The 23611-nt window shown below is 40.3% G+C and overlaps 1 protein-coding gene across 2 annotated transcripts in view; it reads right to left on the bottom strand.

Annotated features, from left to right (window-relative positions):
* The window catches only part of dagla (diacylglycerol lipase, alpha), a 41849-nt gene that overhangs the window by 3680 nt on the left and 14558 nt on the right, over positions 1 to 23611 (bottom strand). For both annotated transcript variants that reach the window (XM_083890901.1, XM_083890902.1), the window contains exons 2-18: positions 18213 to 18314; positions 17889 to 18100; positions 15671 to 15772; positions 15436 to 15574; positions 15195 to 15282; positions 14618 to 14752; positions 13944 to 14021; positions 13631 to 13755; positions 13159 to 13309; positions 11333 to 11416; positions 10508 to 10585; positions 9521 to 9601; positions 9217 to 9359; positions 7799 to 7867; positions 7637 to 7709; positions 7264 to 7478; positions 5864 to 5990 (exon numbers count right to left, since the gene is read on the bottom strand). In XM_083890901.1, the coding sequence (XP_083747027.1) occupies positions 5864 to 5990; positions 7264 to 7478; positions 7637 to 7709; positions 7799 to 7867; positions 9217 to 9359; positions 9521 to 9601; positions 10508 to 10585; positions 11333 to 11416; positions 13159 to 13309; positions 13631 to 13755; positions 13944 to 14021; positions 14618 to 14752; positions 15195 to 15282; positions 15436 to 15574; positions 15671 to 15772; positions 17889 to 18100; positions 18213 to 18307 (1995 nt within the window). In that variant the 5' untranslated portion in view covers positions 18308 to 18314. The remainder of the gene's footprint in view (positions 1 to 5863; positions 5991 to 7263; positions 7479 to 7636; positions 7710 to 7798; positions 7868 to 9216; positions 9360 to 9520; positions 9602 to 10507; positions 10586 to 11332; positions 11417 to 13158; positions 13310 to 13630; positions 13756 to 13943; positions 14022 to 14617; positions 14753 to 15194; positions 15283 to 15435; positions 15575 to 15670; positions 15773 to 17888; positions 18101 to 18212; positions 18315 to 23611) is intronic.

Below are 23611 nucleotides of genomic sequence, written 5' to 3'. Positions count from 1 at the left end.
CGCAAGCACAGTGGCGCACACACACACACACAGACATATGACTCAGTGGGTAAATGTATTCAAAAAGTGCTACATTCAAGGAACATTAACATTGCTTACGTGCTTATTTTGAAGAACCGTCAAAAAATTAACCCCGTGTTCTTGTTTATTTTGAACATTTTGTTTAGTCTGCTCTCAAAACCATTTAATAAAGCACGACTGTGTACAGACATCAAAAATATTGATGTATAATCTACTGGTCATTATTAATCTTAATTTGTCCATACAAAGCAAACATCACCTAATAGCTGTAGCTCCATTTGTAACATTTAAGAGGGTTTATTGGCAGAAACGTACACATAAGTATGTTTGCATAAGCGCGTAACGGTCTTAAAATAATAAAAAACATTTGAAAAGGCTTAATCTCAGGCTACAGAAACCACATTATTATCACACTTTCACATACAAACATACTTCCAGGATAGTAATGTTCTATTTATGCCAATAAACCCTCTGAAATGTCACATACTGTACCTTTAAGACATAAATGAAATAAATGCTGTTATTTAACGACATCCAGAAAACCAATACATCCTATAAAGCTTAACTGCTGATATTACATCCATTATTATATCGTGTTGAAGAGCACAGGGTGAGCCTACACCTACGTCGACTGGCATTTAACACCCACAATCAACTATGATGTCTCTGCAGGAAAATACAGTACAATATAAGGAATAGAAAACAGCAGAGTCCCATAATGTAACTTGAAGAAAATTTAAAACACTGTGTGGTGTTAATGGTTAATAAAACGTGAGGGAAAACACACACACACACACACACACACACGCACACGGCAAATCACAGCAACACTTTGGTTAAATTTAATGAAGGTGGTAGAAGAAGCACAAGTGTGGCATAAAAACACATGGAGCGGCAAGCAAATACAAAAACATGTAACGCAAAAGGATGACAATGGAACATAAAATGGCAACACACCAAAATGGAGATGAATGTAAACAGAGCATGTAAAAAAAACAACACACACAAAAAACACCCAAATAAAGACACAAATAAACACGTTCATTTGGGTCCATGTTATGCAGATGACGACATGAGAACTCGTTTGCTGCAGATGATCGACTACAGTGCATCAACTGGTGCTAATTATTCCAAACAAAATCGTCACAAATAAACATCTAAATATCATTAAAAAAAAAACAAAGCGACTCAAAATACTAGTTTATAAGATTTGCATTATAAAATATGTACCCTCTGTAGTCATACTCAAACACACATAAATGATGAATCCACATCGTGACACAACACATTTACAGTAGAGAATATAAATATATATATATATATATATAAATTCCAGTTTTCAAATGGATAATGAAAGCTCTCCAGGTGGAGTCAGTCTGTAATGAGAGGAAATCAGAAATGCGTCAGTCTGTCGGCGAGTAGCAATTTTACAGGAGAGTAATGGAGCTGAAGGGCGTACTCCATATTTATATATTTGTGCTCCCTTGTGACTCCATCTGCTCGCTGGTGAGTAATTGACTGTTGCTTGAATGGATTATAATTGAGGAAAAGCTGAATGTGTGCTTTTAAAAAAAAGGGCAAAAAAAAAAGGCAAAATAAATCTCGAGGAAAAGAGTGGCAAGCTGCTGAAAAACCCCGGCCAAGAAAGAAAGAAAGAAAGAAAGAGCAGTTAATGTGGAAGAAATGAGGTTACCATGGAAACTTTGGGAACACAAAGAAAACTTGTTAGCTTGAGGAACGGGGGGGGTGAGCAAGTTCATGCCACAACACTCGACCAAAATGTACCGTAGCTGTGAGAGGAAGGGAAAAAGAACGAGGGGAAAAGCTGGATGAAGAAGCTCATTAAGAGTTAGACAAGTGAGAAAGTGTTTGAACTCATCCTACACAGGCCAAACATTAACCATTAACCTGCCATGCATTCCAGGATTTCTTTTTATTATTATTTATTTACTATTACAGCAAATACAAAAATGTTTCTGCTGTTTAATTACAGTCATGACTTCATCTTGGTCTCGCCACCTGAACACAGTATTCATTGCAGCAGCAGCAACAAGTTTAGGGTGTTTTATGTTCAATTATTTCTATAACGTTAGCTGTAATAAGCACAAAAAGGCTAATGAAGGTCAGGTTATCGGTGTTGTTTAAGGTCCAGTGTGATAATGGTCGGACACTGCACCGTTGATTATCCATTTATATTAAAGGGATAGTTCAGAATTTTGGACATAAGACCTATTTTCCAACTCAGCCGGTGTGATGGAGACGTCTGGAGACGTTTTCAAGAAATTTCATTCAGTTCTTCTAGTTGCCGTCTCAGCAGCAGCAGCGCGTTATACTTCCGGCAGCGGCGGCCTGATTCTGCTGCCGGAAGTATAGTGCTGAGAAAGTAGTCCCTCAAAAATTCATGCGATGTGACGTTAGTTTTGTTTCAAATATTATTCTATCAACACAGATATGTACATCGATAGTCTGCCGTTACAATTGATTTGCCTCGGGTGCACTGTGGAGTCGGTAAGAGTGTTTCTAATGCCATGCTAACTTGTACCATTGACTTGCGCTAGCCGTAGCATCAGCGAACTCGGCAACTAGAAGAACTGAATGAAATTTCTTGAAAACGTCTCCAGACGTCTCCATCACACCGGCTGAGTTGGAAAATAGGTCTAATGTCCAAAATTCCGAACTATCCCATTAACATCAGTCTGATACCGCTGTATTTACACCGTCTTTAAAAGGGGTAAACTGTCACAACAACACATTTGTGCTGATGCATTTACCACCTCGGCATAAGCAGCCATATCAAAACACTATAATGCTGCCACTGTGCAACAAATAGTTTTTGTTGCACCCATAAAAAAAAAGAAATAGCCCACACAATGGCCCAATTAAACTGCTGCTGCTTTTATTTACAGTCTCGCAGTCTGTGCTTCCTGAAGCATTTATGTGGTAGATAGAGTTCTTGGATTTTATGTTATTCTGTTTTCTGATGCCCAGGCCAGTGAATTTTAGGGAAGGGCCGAGCTTTAATGAAGGCAACTCGTAGCAGCGGAGGCTTAGAACGCAAATTAGATGTCGCCAGGTCTTAAGCAAAAGTACCAGAAACACTGTTTGGTGCTTGTTTTAAAAAAGAGCTATGGGACGGCGTTATCCTGAGAGGAGAATCAAACTCGTCAATCCCTTGGATTTCAGAAGGAGAGGAGGTAATGTTTGAGTCGGGCGGGTTTGGTCGAGTTTGCGGTGGAATGCATGAATCATGTTCAACAGAAGGGGTTTCCAAGTGGGAGTCAGAAGGACTGCTTGAAAGTGGGGGGACAGGCACCAAGCTTGGCTGTGAGGCAGAAGTAGAGTCTAACGGAGGAGGAGAAGCATCAGGATCTGCATTAACAGAAATGGGACAAACGAGAGCGTCCTCGGTGTCTATGAGAGAGGGAGTGCAGGACAGATCTTTGTGGTAGGGAGGGGGCGAATCAGAGTTTAATTCTGCGTGTGTGGTTATGAGCACAGTGGTACTGAAGGTGGCTTGAGTGACTTCCAGTTCCTCTCGTTCTGAGTTTTCCTGCTCAGACTCCAGGACCTGCAGAAACACCACAGGTATCACACACCACGGACTAAAAGCACAGCACGCATGTAAACACACACACACACACACACACACACACACACTGTACAGAGAGGGAGGAACAAACGAGTGCAATCCCCCACAGAGTGGATCCATCACATGCAAGCGCACAGACGCCCTGTTATCGAATCAGATGTGATCAAATGCTCATGGAAAAATGTGCTCAGAAAGACAGACCAGAGGAGACCATCATGAAACCAACCAGGAGCCAACAAGTTCCCATGCAAGGTAGAGGGAAAAAAATGATGTTAAATGACAGCTCACATGCATCCAAAATGCCTCGCATTCTTAATTGAACATCAAAGGGGCATAGCACTGTTAATTAAATGACAAAAATGCAGAGAGGCATAATTGATTTTTATCGTATAGAAAGTGTTTCAGAACAGCAGCATTTATTTTTTGTATATGGGTCAATGACAAATAAAGCTTCTAAAAATTGTATTTTTAAAAAGTATTTTCAATATAGATGTAATGCATATTTTTGAATCCAGAACAATGTGTTTGAACACATCTCATATATTGAATAACTATTCTCAACTAATTTTTTAACAGTATTTTTAACTTCACAATGAAAAAAATGACAGATGGCCCAACCAAACATTTATAAAAATATATATACATTCCTAATATTAATTTTAAAATTAATTATTTTTAAGGTGTCTACATTAGATAAACATTATTTTTATCATTGTGTTTTTTTTTTTTACAATAATTTAAGATTTTTGGTCTCTGTAGGTCAGGTTTTAAACATCCTTAACATCCAATTTTACATTTAAAGACAGGAAAATAATCACACAAATGCACAAATTCATATATTCAGTATAATTACTACACACATTACATTTATAAACCATTTGGTCACTTTAACTTATCATTTATTGGTTTAAATTGGTTGCACCACCTGATGAATATTGGTTGCACCAACTGACAACATTAGTTATGACAGTTTTTGTTTTAAACTGAGCTCTTACTATTCCTTTATTGTTTTTATTTATTACCATATTGTGTGTGATTATATTGTATTCAAATAACTGTGCAGCACTTTGGTTCAACCGAAGTTGTTTTTAAATGTGCTTTATAAATAAACTTGAAATATGAAATGCATTTTCATTTCAAATAGTAACCTGTGTTTTAGACATCAGTTAAACCTAACCCTAACCCATCAAAAAAAAACAATTCACATAACATCGAGTACAGTCACGATGAAGTGCAGGGGATCTGGGTAGATGTTATTAAAACGTGGTGACAAACTCTTAAAGAGCAGAGCGCACTTTTCATTGTTTTCACTCCGTGGTCTCAATCTTTGTGTAGAATACACTTTAGTGCAGCAATTAAGGGAATAACAGATGCATCAGATGAGCTGATCTCTTCAGTTAACTGCTCAAAGAGCGAGAATGTTCTCTGGTGTGAAGTGAATGTCGCAGGGAGTTCATAATCTGCTCCGTATGCAGCCAAGTTTCGCTTTAGCGGAAAGAGACTTTTCAGCATTTAATAGGTGCTGATCCAGTGTACTTGTAACTGTAATAATGACGTATTTGATGGTGTGACTTGGGTTTCAATCTGCACCTGGACAAGGGAGCGCTCACCGATTACATGGGGCGCAGCGGCCTTGTTCCCTGGTTTAGAAAAATCTGTGGTGTATAAAAAAAATTATCTAAAATAAGTAAAAGTAACTCTTTTACTAGAAGGCTATTAGATGATTTGAAAACCCTTGAGCAATGATGTTAGCACAGCTGAAAACTGTTTTGCTGGTCCTTTGACGAAAGAACACAATTATTTCTAATCTTGTCAATGTCTATTTTCCATTCATTTTGCAACTCTTTTGATGAATATCAGTGTGACTTTTAATGGAAAACACAAAAAAACTGTATTGTGACCCCAAACTTTTGAACGGTAGCGTATAAAGATCTACTCATTGTGAATGCTTTTATCACAACGTGTTAATAGTCTTCATTGTCCTGTACATATCATTGATAAACTTATTTTTTCACATTTCTCTATTAGTTTCTACTAATATTTCAATATCAAACAGTGATATCCCCCTTTATGCAAAATTATTAAACTTTCATTTTCAAGTTCAAAGCCACTCACTCGCACACTCACCACCATCATCACCTCAGTCTCCCGATGTTGGGAATCAGTAACACATTTTTTTTAGAAAGAAAAGCCACTTCACTGCAATTTCAAACACCCCCACCAAATCTGACTGCATGCACACATAAAACAGACCTTGTTGAGGCCCTCCATCACCATGTGGGGCATGTGCTCATTAAGCATGGCGGGTGATATGATGACCTCATTGAAGGCCTTGTTGTCCCCCCACAGAGCTGAGTAGGTCGGATCCTCTTGGCCACAGCTACAGGAAGGTAGGGGGGGAGGAGGAGGAGAGAGAGGCTGTCAATCACGGATGAAATAAAAAGTGAACACACATGTTGACTTATCAACAGTCTGCTTCCTCCACGGCCTTCGCCTGCAACACAGAATGTGTGGGAGTCGTTTATTTTATCCAAGCTTCTTCATCACTGAGATTAGTAATGTAGTTTGCGTCAGACTTTACAAATGAGCCTTATTTTAGAAACCAGAGAAAATTTGTCAATATAATCAACTGCATGCGGTGACTATGGCGACATCCATACTAGAGAATGTTCAGAATGTATCTGCATCCAACCAGAAAACATGTTGCATGCCATTAAGAGGTTGTGGTCAGCGGTTATGCATTATTATTATTTTTTTTTTTTTTAAATCAAAGATGAGAAATCTGGATATAGAATAACTTCCAGTACAATACGAACAGGGAGAAACCTAAAAAGAGGCTTAAGTGCACAGTTCTTCAGGACTAGCAATACAGTCCTGAAGGCAACTGGCCTTGGTTTTCTTGAGGACATTTCACCTTCTTTCAGTTCTGAAGACGCTCTCTTAGATGTGAAGTGAAATGTCTTCAAGAAATCTCAAAGCACTCACGAAGATACAACGACCTGGACGACTGAGAACCATCGCAGCCAAGTATCAGAAACAGGTTTATTGCCACGGATGCTAGAATCCATACAGGGAATTTGCTGTTGTGAAATTGGTGCCAAAATACAACAAAAAAGAAAAATATAAATAACTCACTATATTGAATTAAACAGTGTACAGTACACTGTACAGTTGCAGTCCAGTGGTCAGCATTAATGTAATTAAATATTAATTATAATGTGTATATACTACACAAATGCTAAAAGAATAAGCCAAAAAAATTCTCCCTAAAGCAGTTTGAAGAGTGCCTACATTCAAATGGCCATATCTTCTTCAAATAGTATCCGATTTGCATGTGTTGGACATTGTTGGAAAGCTTAGAAATCACACTTTCAGAATCTGTAAAAACTCGGTAGACTTGTGACCGGTTTTGCCATGGCTGGACACAAATCTATACATTTTAGATATAACATTTCAGAGTTAATCTGTTCTGATCAGAAACAAATGCTCAATGAGTTTTTGTCTTCTTTGCATCTCCACAGATTTCAGATTAAGTGGTTATCACTTACACCAAAGGTGTTTTACCTCTGACACACATTTATTTGACCTGACATGACATGACTTGGTCTATTTGCTATAATCTAAAGCAAAGCTTTCAAATTGATTTTTCTCACCACGTCTCCGGAGGATGGTTGTGCACCACGTGGATGACTCTGCCAGGAGGGTAGAGGGGGGTGGAGGCTGAAAGGGCGATGCTGAGGTCACTCGGGTGGAGCCACAGACAACTGTTGGCAGGTGCTGCTGCTGCTGGCTGTGACTGAGGATCTTCGTCCTCCAGCGGAAGCTCAGATTTTGGGATGCATTTGGTGCCTCCCGCAATGATCCTCCACTGTACAGGAGAAAAAGAAAGAGAATTGACATAATATAAGATATCGGAATCTAAACGTATCCTCTGTATATCGTACGTGTTGCAGCAATAACTGTTATTTTTTGTTCATTCTTTTTGGGCACATTTGTAATTCTGTCATCTTGCAGAGTTCACGTCACCTTTGGCTTGTTACTCCTCTGCAAGACTTCCAGAAGATGGCGTCGGAAACCCTCCAGTTGCGAAAGGCCGAGCCTTAAGTGAGACAGGAACAGAACATGTGACTGTGGTATGTAAAAAGTGAAGAAAAAGCACAATTATACTGGATAAAGTATGATAAATACCTCGGCACCAGGTCTTTTCCTAATACCACAGATGTTACAAATTCTTTGGAGTATTCCATGGCATCCTCACTAAAAAGTGAAAACAAAGAAAGATTTATTTATGTAATTATAACAGAGAGAGTAAAAGTGTTTATAATGACATAGTGGTATATTCTCAAAAATGTGACTGCATATTTATACTTTGGTTGACTCAGTTCTGGAAATGATGAAAATAAAATAAAAAAGAGAAGTTAAATTATAAAAAAAAAACAGAAAGGGAATCCCTCCATGTTTAGAAAAAAATGCCCTGTGTCCTCTTTTTTTTCCCCTTCATGGCTCAAAATGAACACAACACAAATACAGAAAAAAGGAAAGAAGAGTGATATCAAAGACATTGGATTTGTTCTGTGTTCAAAGTTTAAGAAATCACTTTGTTTTGACATCAGTTAAATAGCATAAGTGCACTGCAGCAGTTGCTCTAGACCTTTTTTTGGGGGGCTTGATTTGCAATAGTAAACACATTTAAACACTGCAGACAGCTCCCAACCACTTGTGCCTCATACTTTACAAAACAAGTTTAGAAAAAAATCAATTCTGCGTGACATTCTGGGATATAAAATGATTCTGTTCAGAGTAGACAGATGAAAATAAATAAATAAATAAATAAATAAATATTGTTTGTGATCGTTTCAAATAAATCAATACTTTATTTGCACTGATTTCACGGTTCTGCTCCCAACCAGGGCATCATTTCCTGTCACCACTCCGCTTTGTTATAAGAGAGTGTGCGAGCAGGTCAGTAATAAATACAGTAATTCAATTCTGTTGTGTTTGGTAAACAATATACAACTCTGAATTATAGCACTGACATTCACAGATCTGTAGAAACCCTGAGAGCAGGTTTTAAACCTGTCAAAAAAAACAAACAAATATCACATGGTTTAAACACTGAAGTGATTTTGTGGTTTAAGTGGTTGCATTAGATTACTAGGGTTTTTTCAAATGAGTACAAATTCCATTGTACTATAATAGGGGTTCTCAAAGTTTTGATACCTGAGGGCCAATTTAGGAACCCAACATTGGAAATAAACAGAAATAAATCCCATTTGTAATAATTTTAATGACCAGATTGCAGTTCTACATTTTAGACTTATTGGTCTGTATCCAGTAATGTCCAATAAACATTTAACAAGCTTCATAGCTCCTGGATTCAAACTATCAACCGCCATTGGCCCGCGGGCCGCACTTTGAGAACCACTGTACTATATGATTACAGTTTTTGTTTTTGTGTGCACAAAAGTGTCTGTGATTTTAACCTTTAACAGATTTCTCAAGGCAAAAATGTAATGTGTAATAATTGGCTGATTAATTAATGATAATTTGCTGATGCAGATCATTGAAAAACGGCAAACACTTCCTCATACCACAGCTGGACTCACCTTAGAAGGCCACCAGGTGGAGAGTAAGAGTAGCAGTGAAGCGTGGGGTACTGGGGTCTCAGCAGGAAGGAGAGGATAGCAGCAGTGCCTGCACCGAGAGAGTGCCCGACGATCACCAGCCCATAATGCATGGTGCCTTTGCTCTGTGAGGGACAGCCAGAGTCATTACATTCACAACAATTAAAACTGGATATCTGTAAAATAATTATTTATATAAGGTGGTGTGTTGTATGTTGATAATTCCCAGCACATATTGTAGAAAATGTTTATTATTGTGTGCAAAAACACAGCGAAAGTCACGCACCAGGTCTCTTCCAAAGGCTTGCGACAAGATCATTTCCTGCTCCAGCTTCTTCTTGATGTATTCTGCCGAGTAAACCATCCCCTGTGGAGTGGAAATAAAGAGACAAGAAACAGGAAGAGTAATTGACAGGATGTCAGCCTTGTTCATTTCTTATCTAAATATTGAATTATTCTACTATTAACAACCGAGTCTGGAACACTGTTTCAATCTTAACCCTCAATCTCAAAAATGTGTGCTCCCTTTAGTGCAGGTGCTGTCCCGATTCTCAGAAAAATTAAGTTGAGGGGCAAGTTTTAGGGCTGTATCGCCCTCAATATTGAGATTTTCCGAGACCACCCTTGGGAGCAAGGGCTACCCAGAATGCAGTGCGTGTTTTCACGCACTGCATTCTGGGATGGCTTCGAAAGCGGCGAAACGAGTGCGATACAAATGAAGTATTTTCTTTGTTAATAGAGATATAAAAATGATGAAAACCATTGTATTATCTTAGTTTAGGCCCATATTATGGATTACTGACGTCACTGTTGCGTAACATTTATTTTAATTTTACGATCTTTTGTCAATAGCCGGCCGGTGCGGACAAGCGATGGTTTGCTATGGTTTACTTTTCAATAAGTCGTGGTGTGTGGTAACTGTCAGCTGAATATGTCCGTGGTTGTGGTATTTGTATGAGTATCATCTTATAACTAACTGACAACCTAATAACTTGACTGACAAACGGATCGTTATGAATAATCGTGACGTAAATGTGTTCTTCTTCTTCTTCTTTTTTGGAGTTGACAGACTGGACGCAGCTTTCGCGTTATTCTGCCCCCTACAGTCTGAAGACGTATCTGCATTTAAGGGGTGTCCCATTTCTAAGTGACAAAATAACCCTCAGCACTTGGTTTTGAGGGCCAGTTAAGATTAAGGGTTGAGTTTGAGGGTTAAGATAGGAATTGGAATTGGCCCCAAGTTTAAACTTAATGATTATACTTCAGGTCTCACCTTGTGGCCGAGCCAGGTGCCTTGCTGTTCCTCCACAGGCAAACGTTCAGAATCCCCAGTGAGGTCAGTCAATGCGTCCTGTCAACAAATACAAGTTGACAAAAGAATTGCTTTCGGTCATCGACACACAATTGAGATTCAGCCAGAATACAACGGTACGATCTGTACTACACTATTATTGTTGGCCATTCATTTCCATTCTGCCATATACCTACTCTCACAAAAGTGATTTTGTGAGACCTGCTATGATGTACGGCTTGGAGACAGCAGCACTGTCTAAAAGACAGGAAGCAAGAGCTGGAGGTGGCAGAGCTCAAGATGCTGAGATTTCCGTCGGGAGCGATCAGGATTGACAGGAATAGACACAATCGTATTCAAGGGACAAGCTCAGGTTGAGCGGTTTGGAAAGAAAGTAAAAGAGAGAGTCAAGGTTGAGATGGTTTGGTCACATGCATTAGGACGGATTAGGGATTATATTGGACAAAGGATGTTGAAGATGGAGCTGCCGGGGAGGAGGAAGAGAAGAAGAGCTCAGAGACGGACAGGAGGACAGATGGTGTAATGGAGGATGAGAGAAGGGAAAAGACGAGATGGAGGCAGATGATCCACTGCGGCAACCCCTAAAGGGAGAAGCCAAAAGAAGAAAAAGATACCTACTCTTGGTGAATCTGTCGGTTCAATTTAAAACACGAGATAAAAATAGCACTTCAGAGAGCATGAATGGTGTAGGAGTATGAGAACATGTTGTGAGGCACTACTGAGGGCAGAGGGGTCAGTAGATGTTCAGAGAGTGTTGAAGAGACAGAAAAAAGCAGAAGGAGCTACCTTTGGTGACAGAGTGCCTCTGATGCTGATGACGACCTTCTGTTTCCCATGATCCACCGCAACAAAAAACGGAGTCTCGTAGACCTGCGTGGAAGATGACAAGCAAAAGTTATACTTGGTTATACAGTAAAAGAGAACAACATGCATCGTAGTTTTAAATTGCAGTGCAGCAAACTAAGCACTTCCATGAGTATTTGTCATCAAAACTATTCTCAGCATTGGCACAGTCAGGAAATCACTCAATGAGAGGAATTTATAGATGGAAACTGGCAAACTTCACCGTGTGGTGCTCTGCTTTACAAATCAACACTGTGTGGCTCGTGTGGTGCTCGTGTCAGCTTCTCGTGTGAATTCTGAGTGAATTCGACACAGAAATGGACTTTAATTCAATATTATCTGCAGTTAAAAAAAACAAGGAAACAATTTAACTGCATATTTACTCAAAGGAGAGTGTACACTAGTGTTCAAAAGTTTGGGGTCACTTAGAAATGTCCTTATTTTTGAAGGAAAAAAACTTTTTTTCAATGAATATAACATTGAATGAATCATAAATACACTCTATACATTGTTAATGTGGTAAATGACTATTCTAGCTGCAAACGTCTGTTTTTTAATAGAATATGTACATAGGTGTATAGAGGCCAATTTCCAGTGTGTTTGCTAATCGCGTTAGAAGCCTATTGGATGATTAGAAAACCCTTGAAAACCCTTGTGAAAACAGTTTTGCTGGTTCTTTTGTGAAACTATTTTGAATAAAAATCATTATTTCTCATCTTGTCAATGTCTTGACTATTATTTCCTACTCATTTCAACTCTTTTGATGAATAAAAGTGTGACTTTTTAATGGAAAACACAAACAAATTGTGTAGGTGAGCCCAAACTTTTTTTTAATGGTAGTGTACAGGATGTGAGGGAATTCTAAGGTTTTGAAATGAAAAAAAGATTCAGATTCAGCCCCATTGCATCATAATCTGCATCCATACCAACACATCTAAAAACATGTCATGTGACAGATCCAGGAACGCTAGGTGTGTGCGTACCAGTGTAAACAGGAAGCTGTTTCTCTTCTCTGCAGTTTTAATTTAAGATAGTGCTATTAATAAGAAACATCGGTCAAAAGTATGAAGAAGGATTTCCTATCGCAGTGAAAGTGAAAAGCACAGAGGTTTACATACACAGCTCATAGTCGAGCAAATAAGAAACCAAACAGGAAGTGGATGGACCAGATTATCTCCGTTTCTGCCAGGGTACAGGGGAAGCTAAGAAACCCTTCCTTTTTCATAGCTCTTTAAACAGGAGGCGATCTACTCTTTACAACAGCAGCACAGACCATGACAGAAAAATACTGTACTCGTCCCATGTCTCAATGACGTTTTGTTCCACATTAACATGAGTGAGTGTGGAGCAGGCACCTAAGGCCCAGCAAGAGTAAAAATACAACACTGAGATCACCCGAACGGGAACTATCCCCTCCTCCTCAGCCACACTTTAGGATCCTGTCCATGATGATGATGATTACACAGACTGTGACAAAGCACAGCCTTGGTGAAGTCTCACACCGACCGAGAGCACATTGATCATAAATAAATTTGAGTTATCAAAACAGACGCATATGATGGCGAAAATAAAGTTATTAAATCATCAGACAAGCTCCAGGTGAGTGGACATGTTGTGACAGGAGGACTGTTTGGTTTTGGCGGTGTATCCGGGTCTCTGGGACGCCGTTAAACCGCCAAATCATAGCCTTCCCTTTGTTTTATAAAGGAAGTAAAAGCCCAAACAAACGACTCCTTAGCGCGTTTGTTGGATTATGGATTATTACTCACGGCATCGTGGCAGGAAGTGTAGACAATGTGAACCTGCTTGAGGTCCCGATCCAGGAAGTGCCGGCGTATGGCCAGGACATTGCAGCCACAACAATTGTCCTCCTCCACGGTCACGGACTGAGACAACCGAGAGCTGGACATTGATGTACATCTTGAGGGAGATAGGAAAAAAAAAAAAAAAGGTAAAATTTCTTTGTATAACAGTCCATAGAATACACATAAGAAAAACATGTAAGAATACAGATATGTAGGGCTATAATCTCATATACCAGTGAAGGAGTATGTACTTAATTTATCGTTGGGGTTTTCCTTTATTTTCCTCAGTGGATTACCACTTGGGCAAGTGTTGATGCATGTGAGGTTTTATCTGCACTGGCAAAGCTCAAGGGAGACATAAGGCTGAAACGATGAAAAATGTGTGTGTGTGTGTGTGTGTGTGTGTGTGTGTGTGTGTGTGTTTTCCAGTGCGTACGGGCAGGAGCTTGCGAGGCGGCACAGCCCACAGGCAGGTTTCCTCATCAGGTACATGGGCCAGCCGTACGCAGCCAGGGCAAAAAGCATGTAGTAGCACACATCCTTGTACATGTTCATCTCAGCCTCGAGGAGGAAAAGAAAGACAGACAAGATCAGAACAAATCATCATATAGACAGCAAAATATGATTTCAGAGATTGTACAGAAGGCTGAAAGTGGCATAAAACAAATATTTACTTCTATTGTTGGGAGTTAAACTGTAGAATAGTTATATATAAACCATAATTTGACTATTTGACACAAGAAACTCACCGAATTTTTAAGGTCCAGGTATCTTGTATTGCGTGTTACAGGCATTCCAGATAAGAAGGCTAAAATGTCATTGTTGGCCTTAAGAAGAGAAAGCAGAATATACAGTATATACAGTTTTTTTCCATTTCGACACATGCACTGACAAGTACATAAATGAAACACTAACATATACTACTGTTCAAAAGTGGGGTCACTTAGAAATGTCCTTATTTTTTTAAGTTGAAACACTTTCTTTCAATGAATATAACATTAAATGAATCTGAAATACACTCTATACATTTTTAATGTGGTAAACGACTATTCTAGCTGCAAACGTCTGGTTTTTAATGGAATATGTACATAGGTGTATAGAGGCCCATTTCCAGTGTTTTAATGGTACATTGTGTTTGCTAATGGTGTTAGAAGGCTATTGGATGATTAGAAAACCCTTGAAAACCCTTGTGCAATGATGTTAGCACAGCTGAAAACAGTTTTGATGGTTCTTTGACAAAAGCAAAATGATTATTTTGAATTCCAAATCATTATTTCTAATCTTGTCAATGTCTTGACTATATTTTCTATTCATTTTGCAACTCTTTTGATGAATAAAAATCTTACTTTCAATGGGAAAACTGTATAGGTGAGCCCAAACTTTTGAACGGTAGCGTATGTTTTTTTTTTAAAGGCAGCGATACCTGGTCCAGGATAGCAGATCTCTTGGACCGCTGTCTCTGGCGGAGAAGAACCAGGCCAGCAATAATATCGCTCGGCACGATGTCCAAGTCTCTGAAGAACTCTGCAAAAAGGCTGGCCACTTCTGAATACGCATCCTGGACAGGACGGCAGCACGGACCAGCATGGATTGGAAAGGGAGAGTAATAAAAACAGGAATGAAGGACAGGAAGTTTTGCCTTCACTGTGTTTATTGTGCTCTGTTCAGCTGAATAGTGGTCTGTCGTTAATACTGTATACTTTTATTGGAGATGTGCTATTTCACATATCTAGTGTTATGATTCACTTTTTTGCGTGAAACCACAGATGTCACAAATCTTTTTAAGACGACTCAAAATAACTTTCCATTCAAACTGTATACGACCTATTTAATATGACATCACTGCCGAGTAGCTGAGCTCCTTTATGTCACAGCGATGATTAAATCATGCCAGAGCTCATTTTAATGACACATTTCTGTTTTTATTCATTTCTCTTTTCCTTTAATCACTGGGAGGAAACTGTAAATGTGAACATGTGTGTGCGTAACTTGTGACTCACTGATTGTGTATCCTGGGCTCTTGTGCAACACATGAAGAACTTGAGTCTCCTGCTCCAACTGCTGGCTTGGCCCTCCTCGAGCCTGTGTCTGATGAGGACAGATGGAACGAGTCAGCAAAAAAAAAACGAATAAACTGAATTTGTGTAAAAACCAGGAAGGCATTCACAGCTGTTGTTTTTTTTGTGTGAAGGCAAAAACGAAAAGAAACTAAAATGGAGTCATCTCAATGCCTGTTAATACCTGAGTGTGTACGTCGTAAGGTTTCGCTGACGCCGACGAGTGGCTTTCAGTTTGACAAATGTCCGACCCGTGGGATCAAACGTGCACATGAGGGTGATGCAAACGCTGAATATCACAAGCCAGTTGCATGCAACAATTCCTGCAGGGACACGGAAACATAAATTCACATTTAAGAATTAAGAAAATCTTTACCATAAACATATATCTCCATGTTTCCCGTGAGATAGTCACTCACCCAATGCCAGGTTTTTGGCTGTGACATCAGAGCACGGCTGGTAATATTGGACAAGCCAGGCAATTCCTACCACAGCGTATACCAACTCGACTAACAGAATAGCTGCAGGGAGAGAGAAAGAGGGAGTGAGGAGCGTAATGATCGACGCGAGTCGCTGTATGTTCAAATCTTGTTTAAAAAACCTCAAACCTTTACAAGCACCTTAATCCCAACAAGGATCAAGAGGAAGTGTGTTAAGGTCAAGTTACAGTTTACATCCACGGCGTTCCAGAGTGACTCATGCAATACATGTAGTGTAGACTTTCACTTGCTTTTATAAAAAGGTGTTACGTTTACGCCATGACTCCAGGGTATAATTCATTAATTTCAGCCGGCTGAGCCTGCGGGGGCCATGCGAATGGTGGCACCCATGGAGTAATCCCCGCCACTGCTGGCTGAGGAGCGGGAGCTAACCCCAGAGGTGTGTGAGGCAGCATCCTGGGGAACCACATTGGCCCCACAGTTGGTGAACTCGGTGGCTGAAGCCGCCACGGAGAGCACATCCTCCTCCGGTTCGAACATGGTGGCGGGGAAGCGGGAACACCCGTGTCCACTGCACCGGTTCCCAAAACTGGATGGCTATGAAGAGGGTCTTCATCGAGTTTAACTGCCTCTGCAGCCCGATGCTTAGATCTGCTAGCTGTGCTGGAAGCAATCGCTGGGCTGGGGTCAGCTGGGGCAGGTGTTCAACCTCATCCAGTCTGGCAACCCGCACTGCCTGGGGCATGAAGCTACAGTTCATGCACGGATCCTCCGAAAGCCCCTCCCTCAGTGTTCGAGGCCAAGGCACTGAGGACACCTATCATGATCATCTTCTGTTTGCAGAGAGAGTCAAACAGGTCGAGCAAGAGTGGTCACCAAGCATGGTGACCGTCTGCTCTAGTGGACTAGGAAAAATGATAGGTGCTGGGAGAGGAAGCGAGCGCACTGCCTTCACCAACAGGTGTCGCACAAATGAATACAGTTAGCCATAGTGGGACACGTCTGCTAACTACTAGGGCAACAGCACCCACCGATGCTGGGAGGGGGAGTGAGAGCACTGCCTTCACCGGCAAGGTCAGCTTGCTGTGCCAAAATACAAACTGTCCCCACCTAGCAACACAGCTCAAGATGTGGCTGACTAAAGGTAGTAGTATACACCTGCGATGGGAGAGGTATCTAATACAGTTAGCCTTAGTGGAACACATCTGCCATCTACAGGGGACTAGAATGAAGAGTACAGCCAACGGTGTACCGAATTGGGTAGTAACAAAACAAGTATCGAGAGCGGTAGCGCACACACTGCCATCATCAACACAGTAAAAGCCAAAGCAAAAGCGGTACTCGCTGTACAGTTACTCACAGATAACTGTAGTACAAATGTCAGGAGAGGGAGCGAGTACACTGGCTTCACCGACATATGTATAATGTACCGATTATGCAGACGCTAGCTCAAGCAAGCAGTGCTGACACTAGCGCCTGTAACTAAAAACACAAATGTCGGGAGAGAGAGCGCACACGCCGTCTTCACCGACACAGGAGCGTAAAAAAGAGAGGCAGTACACATCGTACAGTTACTCATAGATACAGCAGAAGTACAGATGTCGGGAGAGGGAGCGAGTACACTGGCTTCACAAACATTCACAAACAGATTTTTTAATACTTTTTAAGACCCCACGGACACCCTGTAATCATATAAATTATTGAATTATTTCCAAACAATAATAATAAGATGAAATTCCATCGCACAGTCCCTGAGAGAAGTATTCATTACAGTGGGATGGATGGCCAAACCGAACGCATAAATCACTTTGTGTCACTATGTCATTTCTGCCACTACAGGGGTCCTCAAAACAAGTTTGATGATGTTGGGAAGCAGCGAGGGATCATGGGAGTTCTCGTCTTGCCGTCTCATTTGGGTGTGCTGTGTATTTATGCTTCGCTGGAGGAGCTGTGTCAGCAGAACGTGCAGCAAATAGCAAAGAGTAGTCGTGATTCATTTATGACAAACACGGTCAATAAAAAACAACAAACCACTTTGACCCATAAATTACAGAAGAGTAAAGTGAATTATGCCATTATAAGGTGACCAAAATGAAAGATCAGTTACCTTGAATACAAATTACATAATCGTTGAGACCACAGCCACATGCTGCTGGAGTGGACGGATAAGAAGTGTGTGTGTGCCTGGCTGTCTTACCTAGTCGTATGTAGATGACATACTGTACAGCCTCCCTGGGCTGTGTGTACAAAATGCTGCCTCTCATGCTCAACCACATGATGGCGCTCTCACAGATTAGGCAGCTGACCAGGATGCCCAGGTAGCCTCTGCCATGGTCCACCAGCGTAACAGAACAGGACTGGTCTGAGCCGTACGGGAGACCGAAGAGAACAACGGAGAGAACCACCAACCTGTGAGCGCGAAAGAGGAAGTGATAATGAACATAAAATATACACTGATAAATCAAAAACATGTATATAAAACATAATAACAAGCAATACATTGAAAGGAACACCGACTCACCAGATGCAGTGTAATATAAAAAGGAAAAGGGCGGGCAGCACTAGGTCATCACTGCCAACTGACCAGCGCCGCCGAAACATCACCATGCCAGGCATCACTGCCCTGTAGAGAAAAACAAAGATTTAAGGAATTAAACTTCCTACGTCCTCAGTTATCCTATCGAATGTGGATAGAGCAAAGTACACAGGAATACTTGAAAATGCATCCTGGATGTGACCACAGGGGATCGGATCTGGCTTCCCCTGCACTTTATTGAAATACACACCGACTTCTATTCTTTTCACAGAGACAAAATTTTGTTTTCAACAAGTCTGGAAAAACCACTAAGAATGCGATTCCTACAATCAGATGTTAGGACACAGTCCGGGCCAGATCGGGAGCCTTTAGACCTGAGAGTTAGCAAGATCTGCCCGTGATCTCCGAGTCTGAATGGGGTCCATGACTCATGCTGCGTTCCAGAGCCCATCCAAACCAGTTGGACGTGGGACTTATCCTACCTCCAACTAGAAAAAGTGCACTGGAATACCTGTCGAAGTGGGACCTCCTACTCGCGAAGTCGGGGCTGATCGACCTACCCCCGACTTCACCAAAATGACATCGGAGAATAATGGCGGCGCCCATGGAGTCACACGAATAGGCTATACACTTTACTTTTCTGTGTATAGACTTGTTTTAAACACAGCAATTCAAATCATGACAACGTGTTTTCCATGTTATGGCGTGAAATAATGTCGTTGTTGTTATCTGTCAGCATGAAGATATGTAGGGCTACGGTAAAAGTATACTCATGACGTTACATATCGATATGCAACGCTTTTATATACGGCTCGCTTGTGTATGTAAATAGAGTGAATTGCTGACAGTCAAAATGCCTCTTCAAACATAAATCTAAAGCGCCGCGATCGTCCATGTTTTCTAACATTCGACTTCAATTGCTGGAACGCTTTGAAGTAGGAGCTAGTACAATGCAGGTAGGATAAGTCCCACATCCCATTTGTTTGGATGGGCTCTGGAACGCAGCATTATTCCTCATAAGGCTTTAACAAAAATGTCCAATATAATACACAAGAGTATCCAAGTACCCAAAAACATGATATGAAGTGATTTCCACTCAGTGACCACAGTTTTCTGGTCCTTCCTTCCTTCCTTTTAATTTGGAAACAGCAAGTCGTAAGACATGGCTAAAAAGTAGGATGCAGAAAATATTAATTTGTCAATTTACTCTCAATCTCACTGCATATCTTAAGCATTTCTCTTAGCTTTCCTGCCAGTTAGTTGGCCTACCACGTCTCTTTGTATGGCACATATACCTGATAATCATTCAATTAAAACATGCCAAACGGTATGACATGTCCTTTTATCCACATCCTTGGACTGGAGCACGAAAATAAGTGGGTGAATGGATCCACCACGTAAGAGAGTACAGAAAGAAAAAGCTACTTTCATATAAGACGGTGCCATGCCGAGTATGGTCATGTGATCTTCCTGTCCGTTCTTTTTGTTTGAGGACACGGAGAATTTTGCAAAGAAAGTTGCCTCTGGGCTAGACTGAAATTATCTGTAACGGACACAGTAGGAAGGAGAGAGGGAGCCACAGAGAGGCTGATGTAGTCTTTCTGCTGTTCATACAGGCTGATGCAGCCTTTATGGTGCAACACTACTGCATATTTACAGAGAGTTTTTCCCTATTCTATCAAAATTATGCCATCTATCATGCTAAAACCACTGTACCAACCGACTTTATTAGATACACATAATCTGCTTGTTAACACAAACATATAATCATTTAAACGGATAACTCCGTGATTGTGGGACTGTGTAGACATGGTCATGACAACCTGTTGAAGTTAAAAGAATGGGCAAGAAGGGTGATATAAGTGACTTTAACTGTGACATAATTGCTGGCATCATATGTGCTGGTCTGACTATTTCTGGCAGAAACTGCTGACACACTGGGGTTTTCACACACAGTCATCTCTAAAGTTTACAGAGAATATTCCAAAAATAACTACTTCTATCTACCAGACATAGAGGCGCAACGAAAATATCCACTTGTCATTAGTACGGCTGGAAGTAATGATTATTTTTCATCGTGGATTAATCTATTCATCAATCAAACCGATGAATCAATTCCCAAAATAGTGTAAATTTAGTAATCAATTAGTCAAATAATCCAAATAATTCAAAATTGGCATACGCACGAAACACAGAAAGTGCCTATGCACAAAAATATCCTGATTTATAAAACAGTGGGCACGCATGTCCTACGCCGATTTCCCTTTATAAATCACAATCCACTGTAAATGTGGCGCACCTGTGTGCGGGTTATACCAAGCCCATATTTGCCTATAAATATTCAGAGAAACGCCCCTCGTGAATATTGATTCATGACTGAAATCAGGCAGAAATCGGAGAGAAAGGCCAAGAAACGCAATTTCACCCAGTGTGAGGTGGAAGTACTTGACGCGGAGGTGGAGAAGAGGAAGGCTTTATTGTTTGGTGGACACAGTGTTGGGGTCACCAATGCCGAAAAGGCTCTAGAGTGGCAGCATGTGGTGGATAATGTCAATGCCTCAGAAGGTCGTAGTGTGGCCGAGGTGAAAAAAAAAGTGGTCAGACATTAAAGTAGACGCAAAAAAGCGCCTGGCGTCACACAGGCAGAGCGTCTGTGCCGGGGAGTCCCTCCTGAGTGGAGTGGTGACGGAGGTGGAGGGGGACACCGATGCCGTAAGTAAACTAGCTCAGCAAATGATCAAGAATTATGAAGTCGTCAACTTGAAAGCACCATCTTCACTGACAATTAAATTATTTTTGTGTATGATACAGTTTACCTTGTTTCTACTGCACCAAATTACCTCTAAGCGGAAAAAAAAACAACCATATTGAGACATTTTTGCCACCACCTACAGTACATACAGTAGCTCTCAGAATGGATGTGTGAAGTCTCACTAATAATCAGTGACATTTTCTCTCTCTATTCTGTGGCCAAACACACAAACACTGAGACCTTGTCGTTCTTATAACCCCAAGTTCACTGGACCATTAACATTTTTCTTTTAGTATTCACAATCCAGGAGCTTGAAGATGGTAAAAAAAAAAGCTCTATTCTATGCTCGGTTACAAACATTAAAACTAAATGTGAGACTTGTATGCCCGCGGTTTAGCAATGGACCTTTTGTATGCCTTTAAGTGGCTGCCTATGAAGCGTAAACACCTGCGCTGATTTGCATCATCCTCTGAATACGCACAGATCAAACATCTCCCGCTTTTTGTTTGGCACCGACATCATGGAGATCATGGACTATCTTTAGAATAAAAGACGCATGCTTTTTAGCATGACTATGACAGAGACCTCATGACAACACAAATTGGATAACATTTGAAAAAGGAGGTTAAGTCTTTGTTATTATGAACAGCATTACTCAAAAATTGTGCAATGCTTAGATTTTGTTAGTGATTTAGATACAGAATTTTTAACAACCTTGCATGGTTGACTTTTAGTGGAACTTTCTGAATACTTTCTCAACGTTTTTATTGGTTAAGTTCAGCTATTCGTGCATGTGCACGATAAACACTGGTATGTTTTGGAAGAAGCAGAGGCCCTTTAGGGATTCACATGCATCTACACAGGCACATACTGTAGTTCCATTAACACACGAGTGCTAATAGTTGTGCTAATAGTTTCACACGTTCTTCTACTGCTGCGTGTACAGCTGACAAATGTTTTCAGATTAAAGACAACCGATACTCGTCAAGTATGCATGAATTACGTTTACAACATTAACTAAGCAGCACTAAGACGCAATACAACACTACTTCTAAACTTTTCTGTTGTGTATGCAGGAGCCATTTAATTTCATTTAATCATGACTATTTTCTTGACTGTAAAGGTCAGTCATATTGTTGATTATGAGAGGGATTATTATTGTTATTGTTTGTAACTCAGTATGTAAACTTATATCTCTAGTATCATCTGTCAGCAGTATCACTACTGATAGTATCGGTCAGTAGTATAGACAGTAAGGAAAATACAATAATGATTTAAACAAGTATTAGGACTCACTCTCACTTCAATTTATGACTGACTGCACTCGAAATAAACCCATATTTACACGTCCTGGTGTTAATGGCACCAAAAAAAAAGCAGTCTCACATCTCGACAAGACAAGACATGATCATAATTCATCTAAAATATTCTACCAAGAGGAAGAAATTAATTGCATAACTAGTTTTACTTTATACAAGTGAAAACTAAATAGAGCAGACCTTCACTTCTCACCCGACTGTGAAATGCCTGTTGCTGCTGCGTGAAAATTTACATTGAGCAGCAAAGAGGTTTCCCTTTTCCATTCAGGAAAATGTGAGTGTGCAACTTCCAAAAGTGGTCACAATTAAAACCCCCTCGCCAACACAAATCTACAGACTTGCAGGAAGCTTAATGCATCAGTTTGAAGCATCTTCAAGTTTCTGTTATCTCGTGCATTCCTGTTTTCTAACCACAATGTACCTGAATGAAAACATTCAGTTCATACCATGTGCTCAAAACCATATCAGCAGCAGCTGCCACACCTAAATAAGCTATCATGGTCAAATACAGGAGAAACAAACCTATACTAATCTTGTAATAGAAAAACAAACATTAATGGTATTCTGTACAGTGTAGATTGAGGGATGCACCTTGAGAGTGGAAGTGATTACAACTAGAGCTGAAACGATCAATCGATGAATCGATTACTAAATTAATCGGCAACTATTTCGATAATCGATAATCGGTTTGAAGCTTTTTTCATGATTAAAACAAGATTTCTGATTGTTTTAATGTCGTAAATGTGATTTTTTTTTTCTTCGTTTCTTTGCTCCACATAACAAAGAAATCATTCAAACTGAATCGTTTTGGTTTGTGGACAAAACAAGACGTTCAAGAACATCGTCATTTCCAGGTTTGACGAACACTGATCAACGTTTTTTTAACATTTTATGACATTTTATGGACCAACCGATTAATCGAGAAAATAATCGACAGATTAATCGATTACGAAAATAATCGTTAGTTGCAACTACCTGCAGGGGTCAAACAAACACTGCTGTGAAGTGCTGCAGCCAGTGGGTGGTTGCACTGATTGCCACATATTTAAGATAATACAACACACAGTGAAATCACTGTCTTTCACAGCTTTAGAAGTCAATACAGTAGAATTTAGTAGGAGAACTCTTCATCTACAAATTCCAGTTATCCTTTCATTGTGGCTGCATTGAGATAATGAAATAGAGTGAAGGAAACCAGGTTCATGTGACTGAAGTCACATCTCATCTAAAACTCAGTCTGGGTCGGTGGAAGATTAAAGAGGACAGTGGAAATATGAAGGGAGAAAGGAAAGAAAAGGGGAAAAAAAAGAAGT

The sequence above is a fragment of the Microchirus variegatus genome (assembly GCF_963457635.1).
Source record: "Microchirus variegatus genome assembly, chromosome: 6".
Taxonomy (NCBI): Eukaryota; Metazoa; Chordata; class Actinopteri; order Pleuronectiformes; family Soleidae; genus Microchirus; species Microchirus variegatus.
Note: the sequence above shows the minus strand (reverse complement) of the source record. Positions and strands in the feature narration are given on the sequence as shown.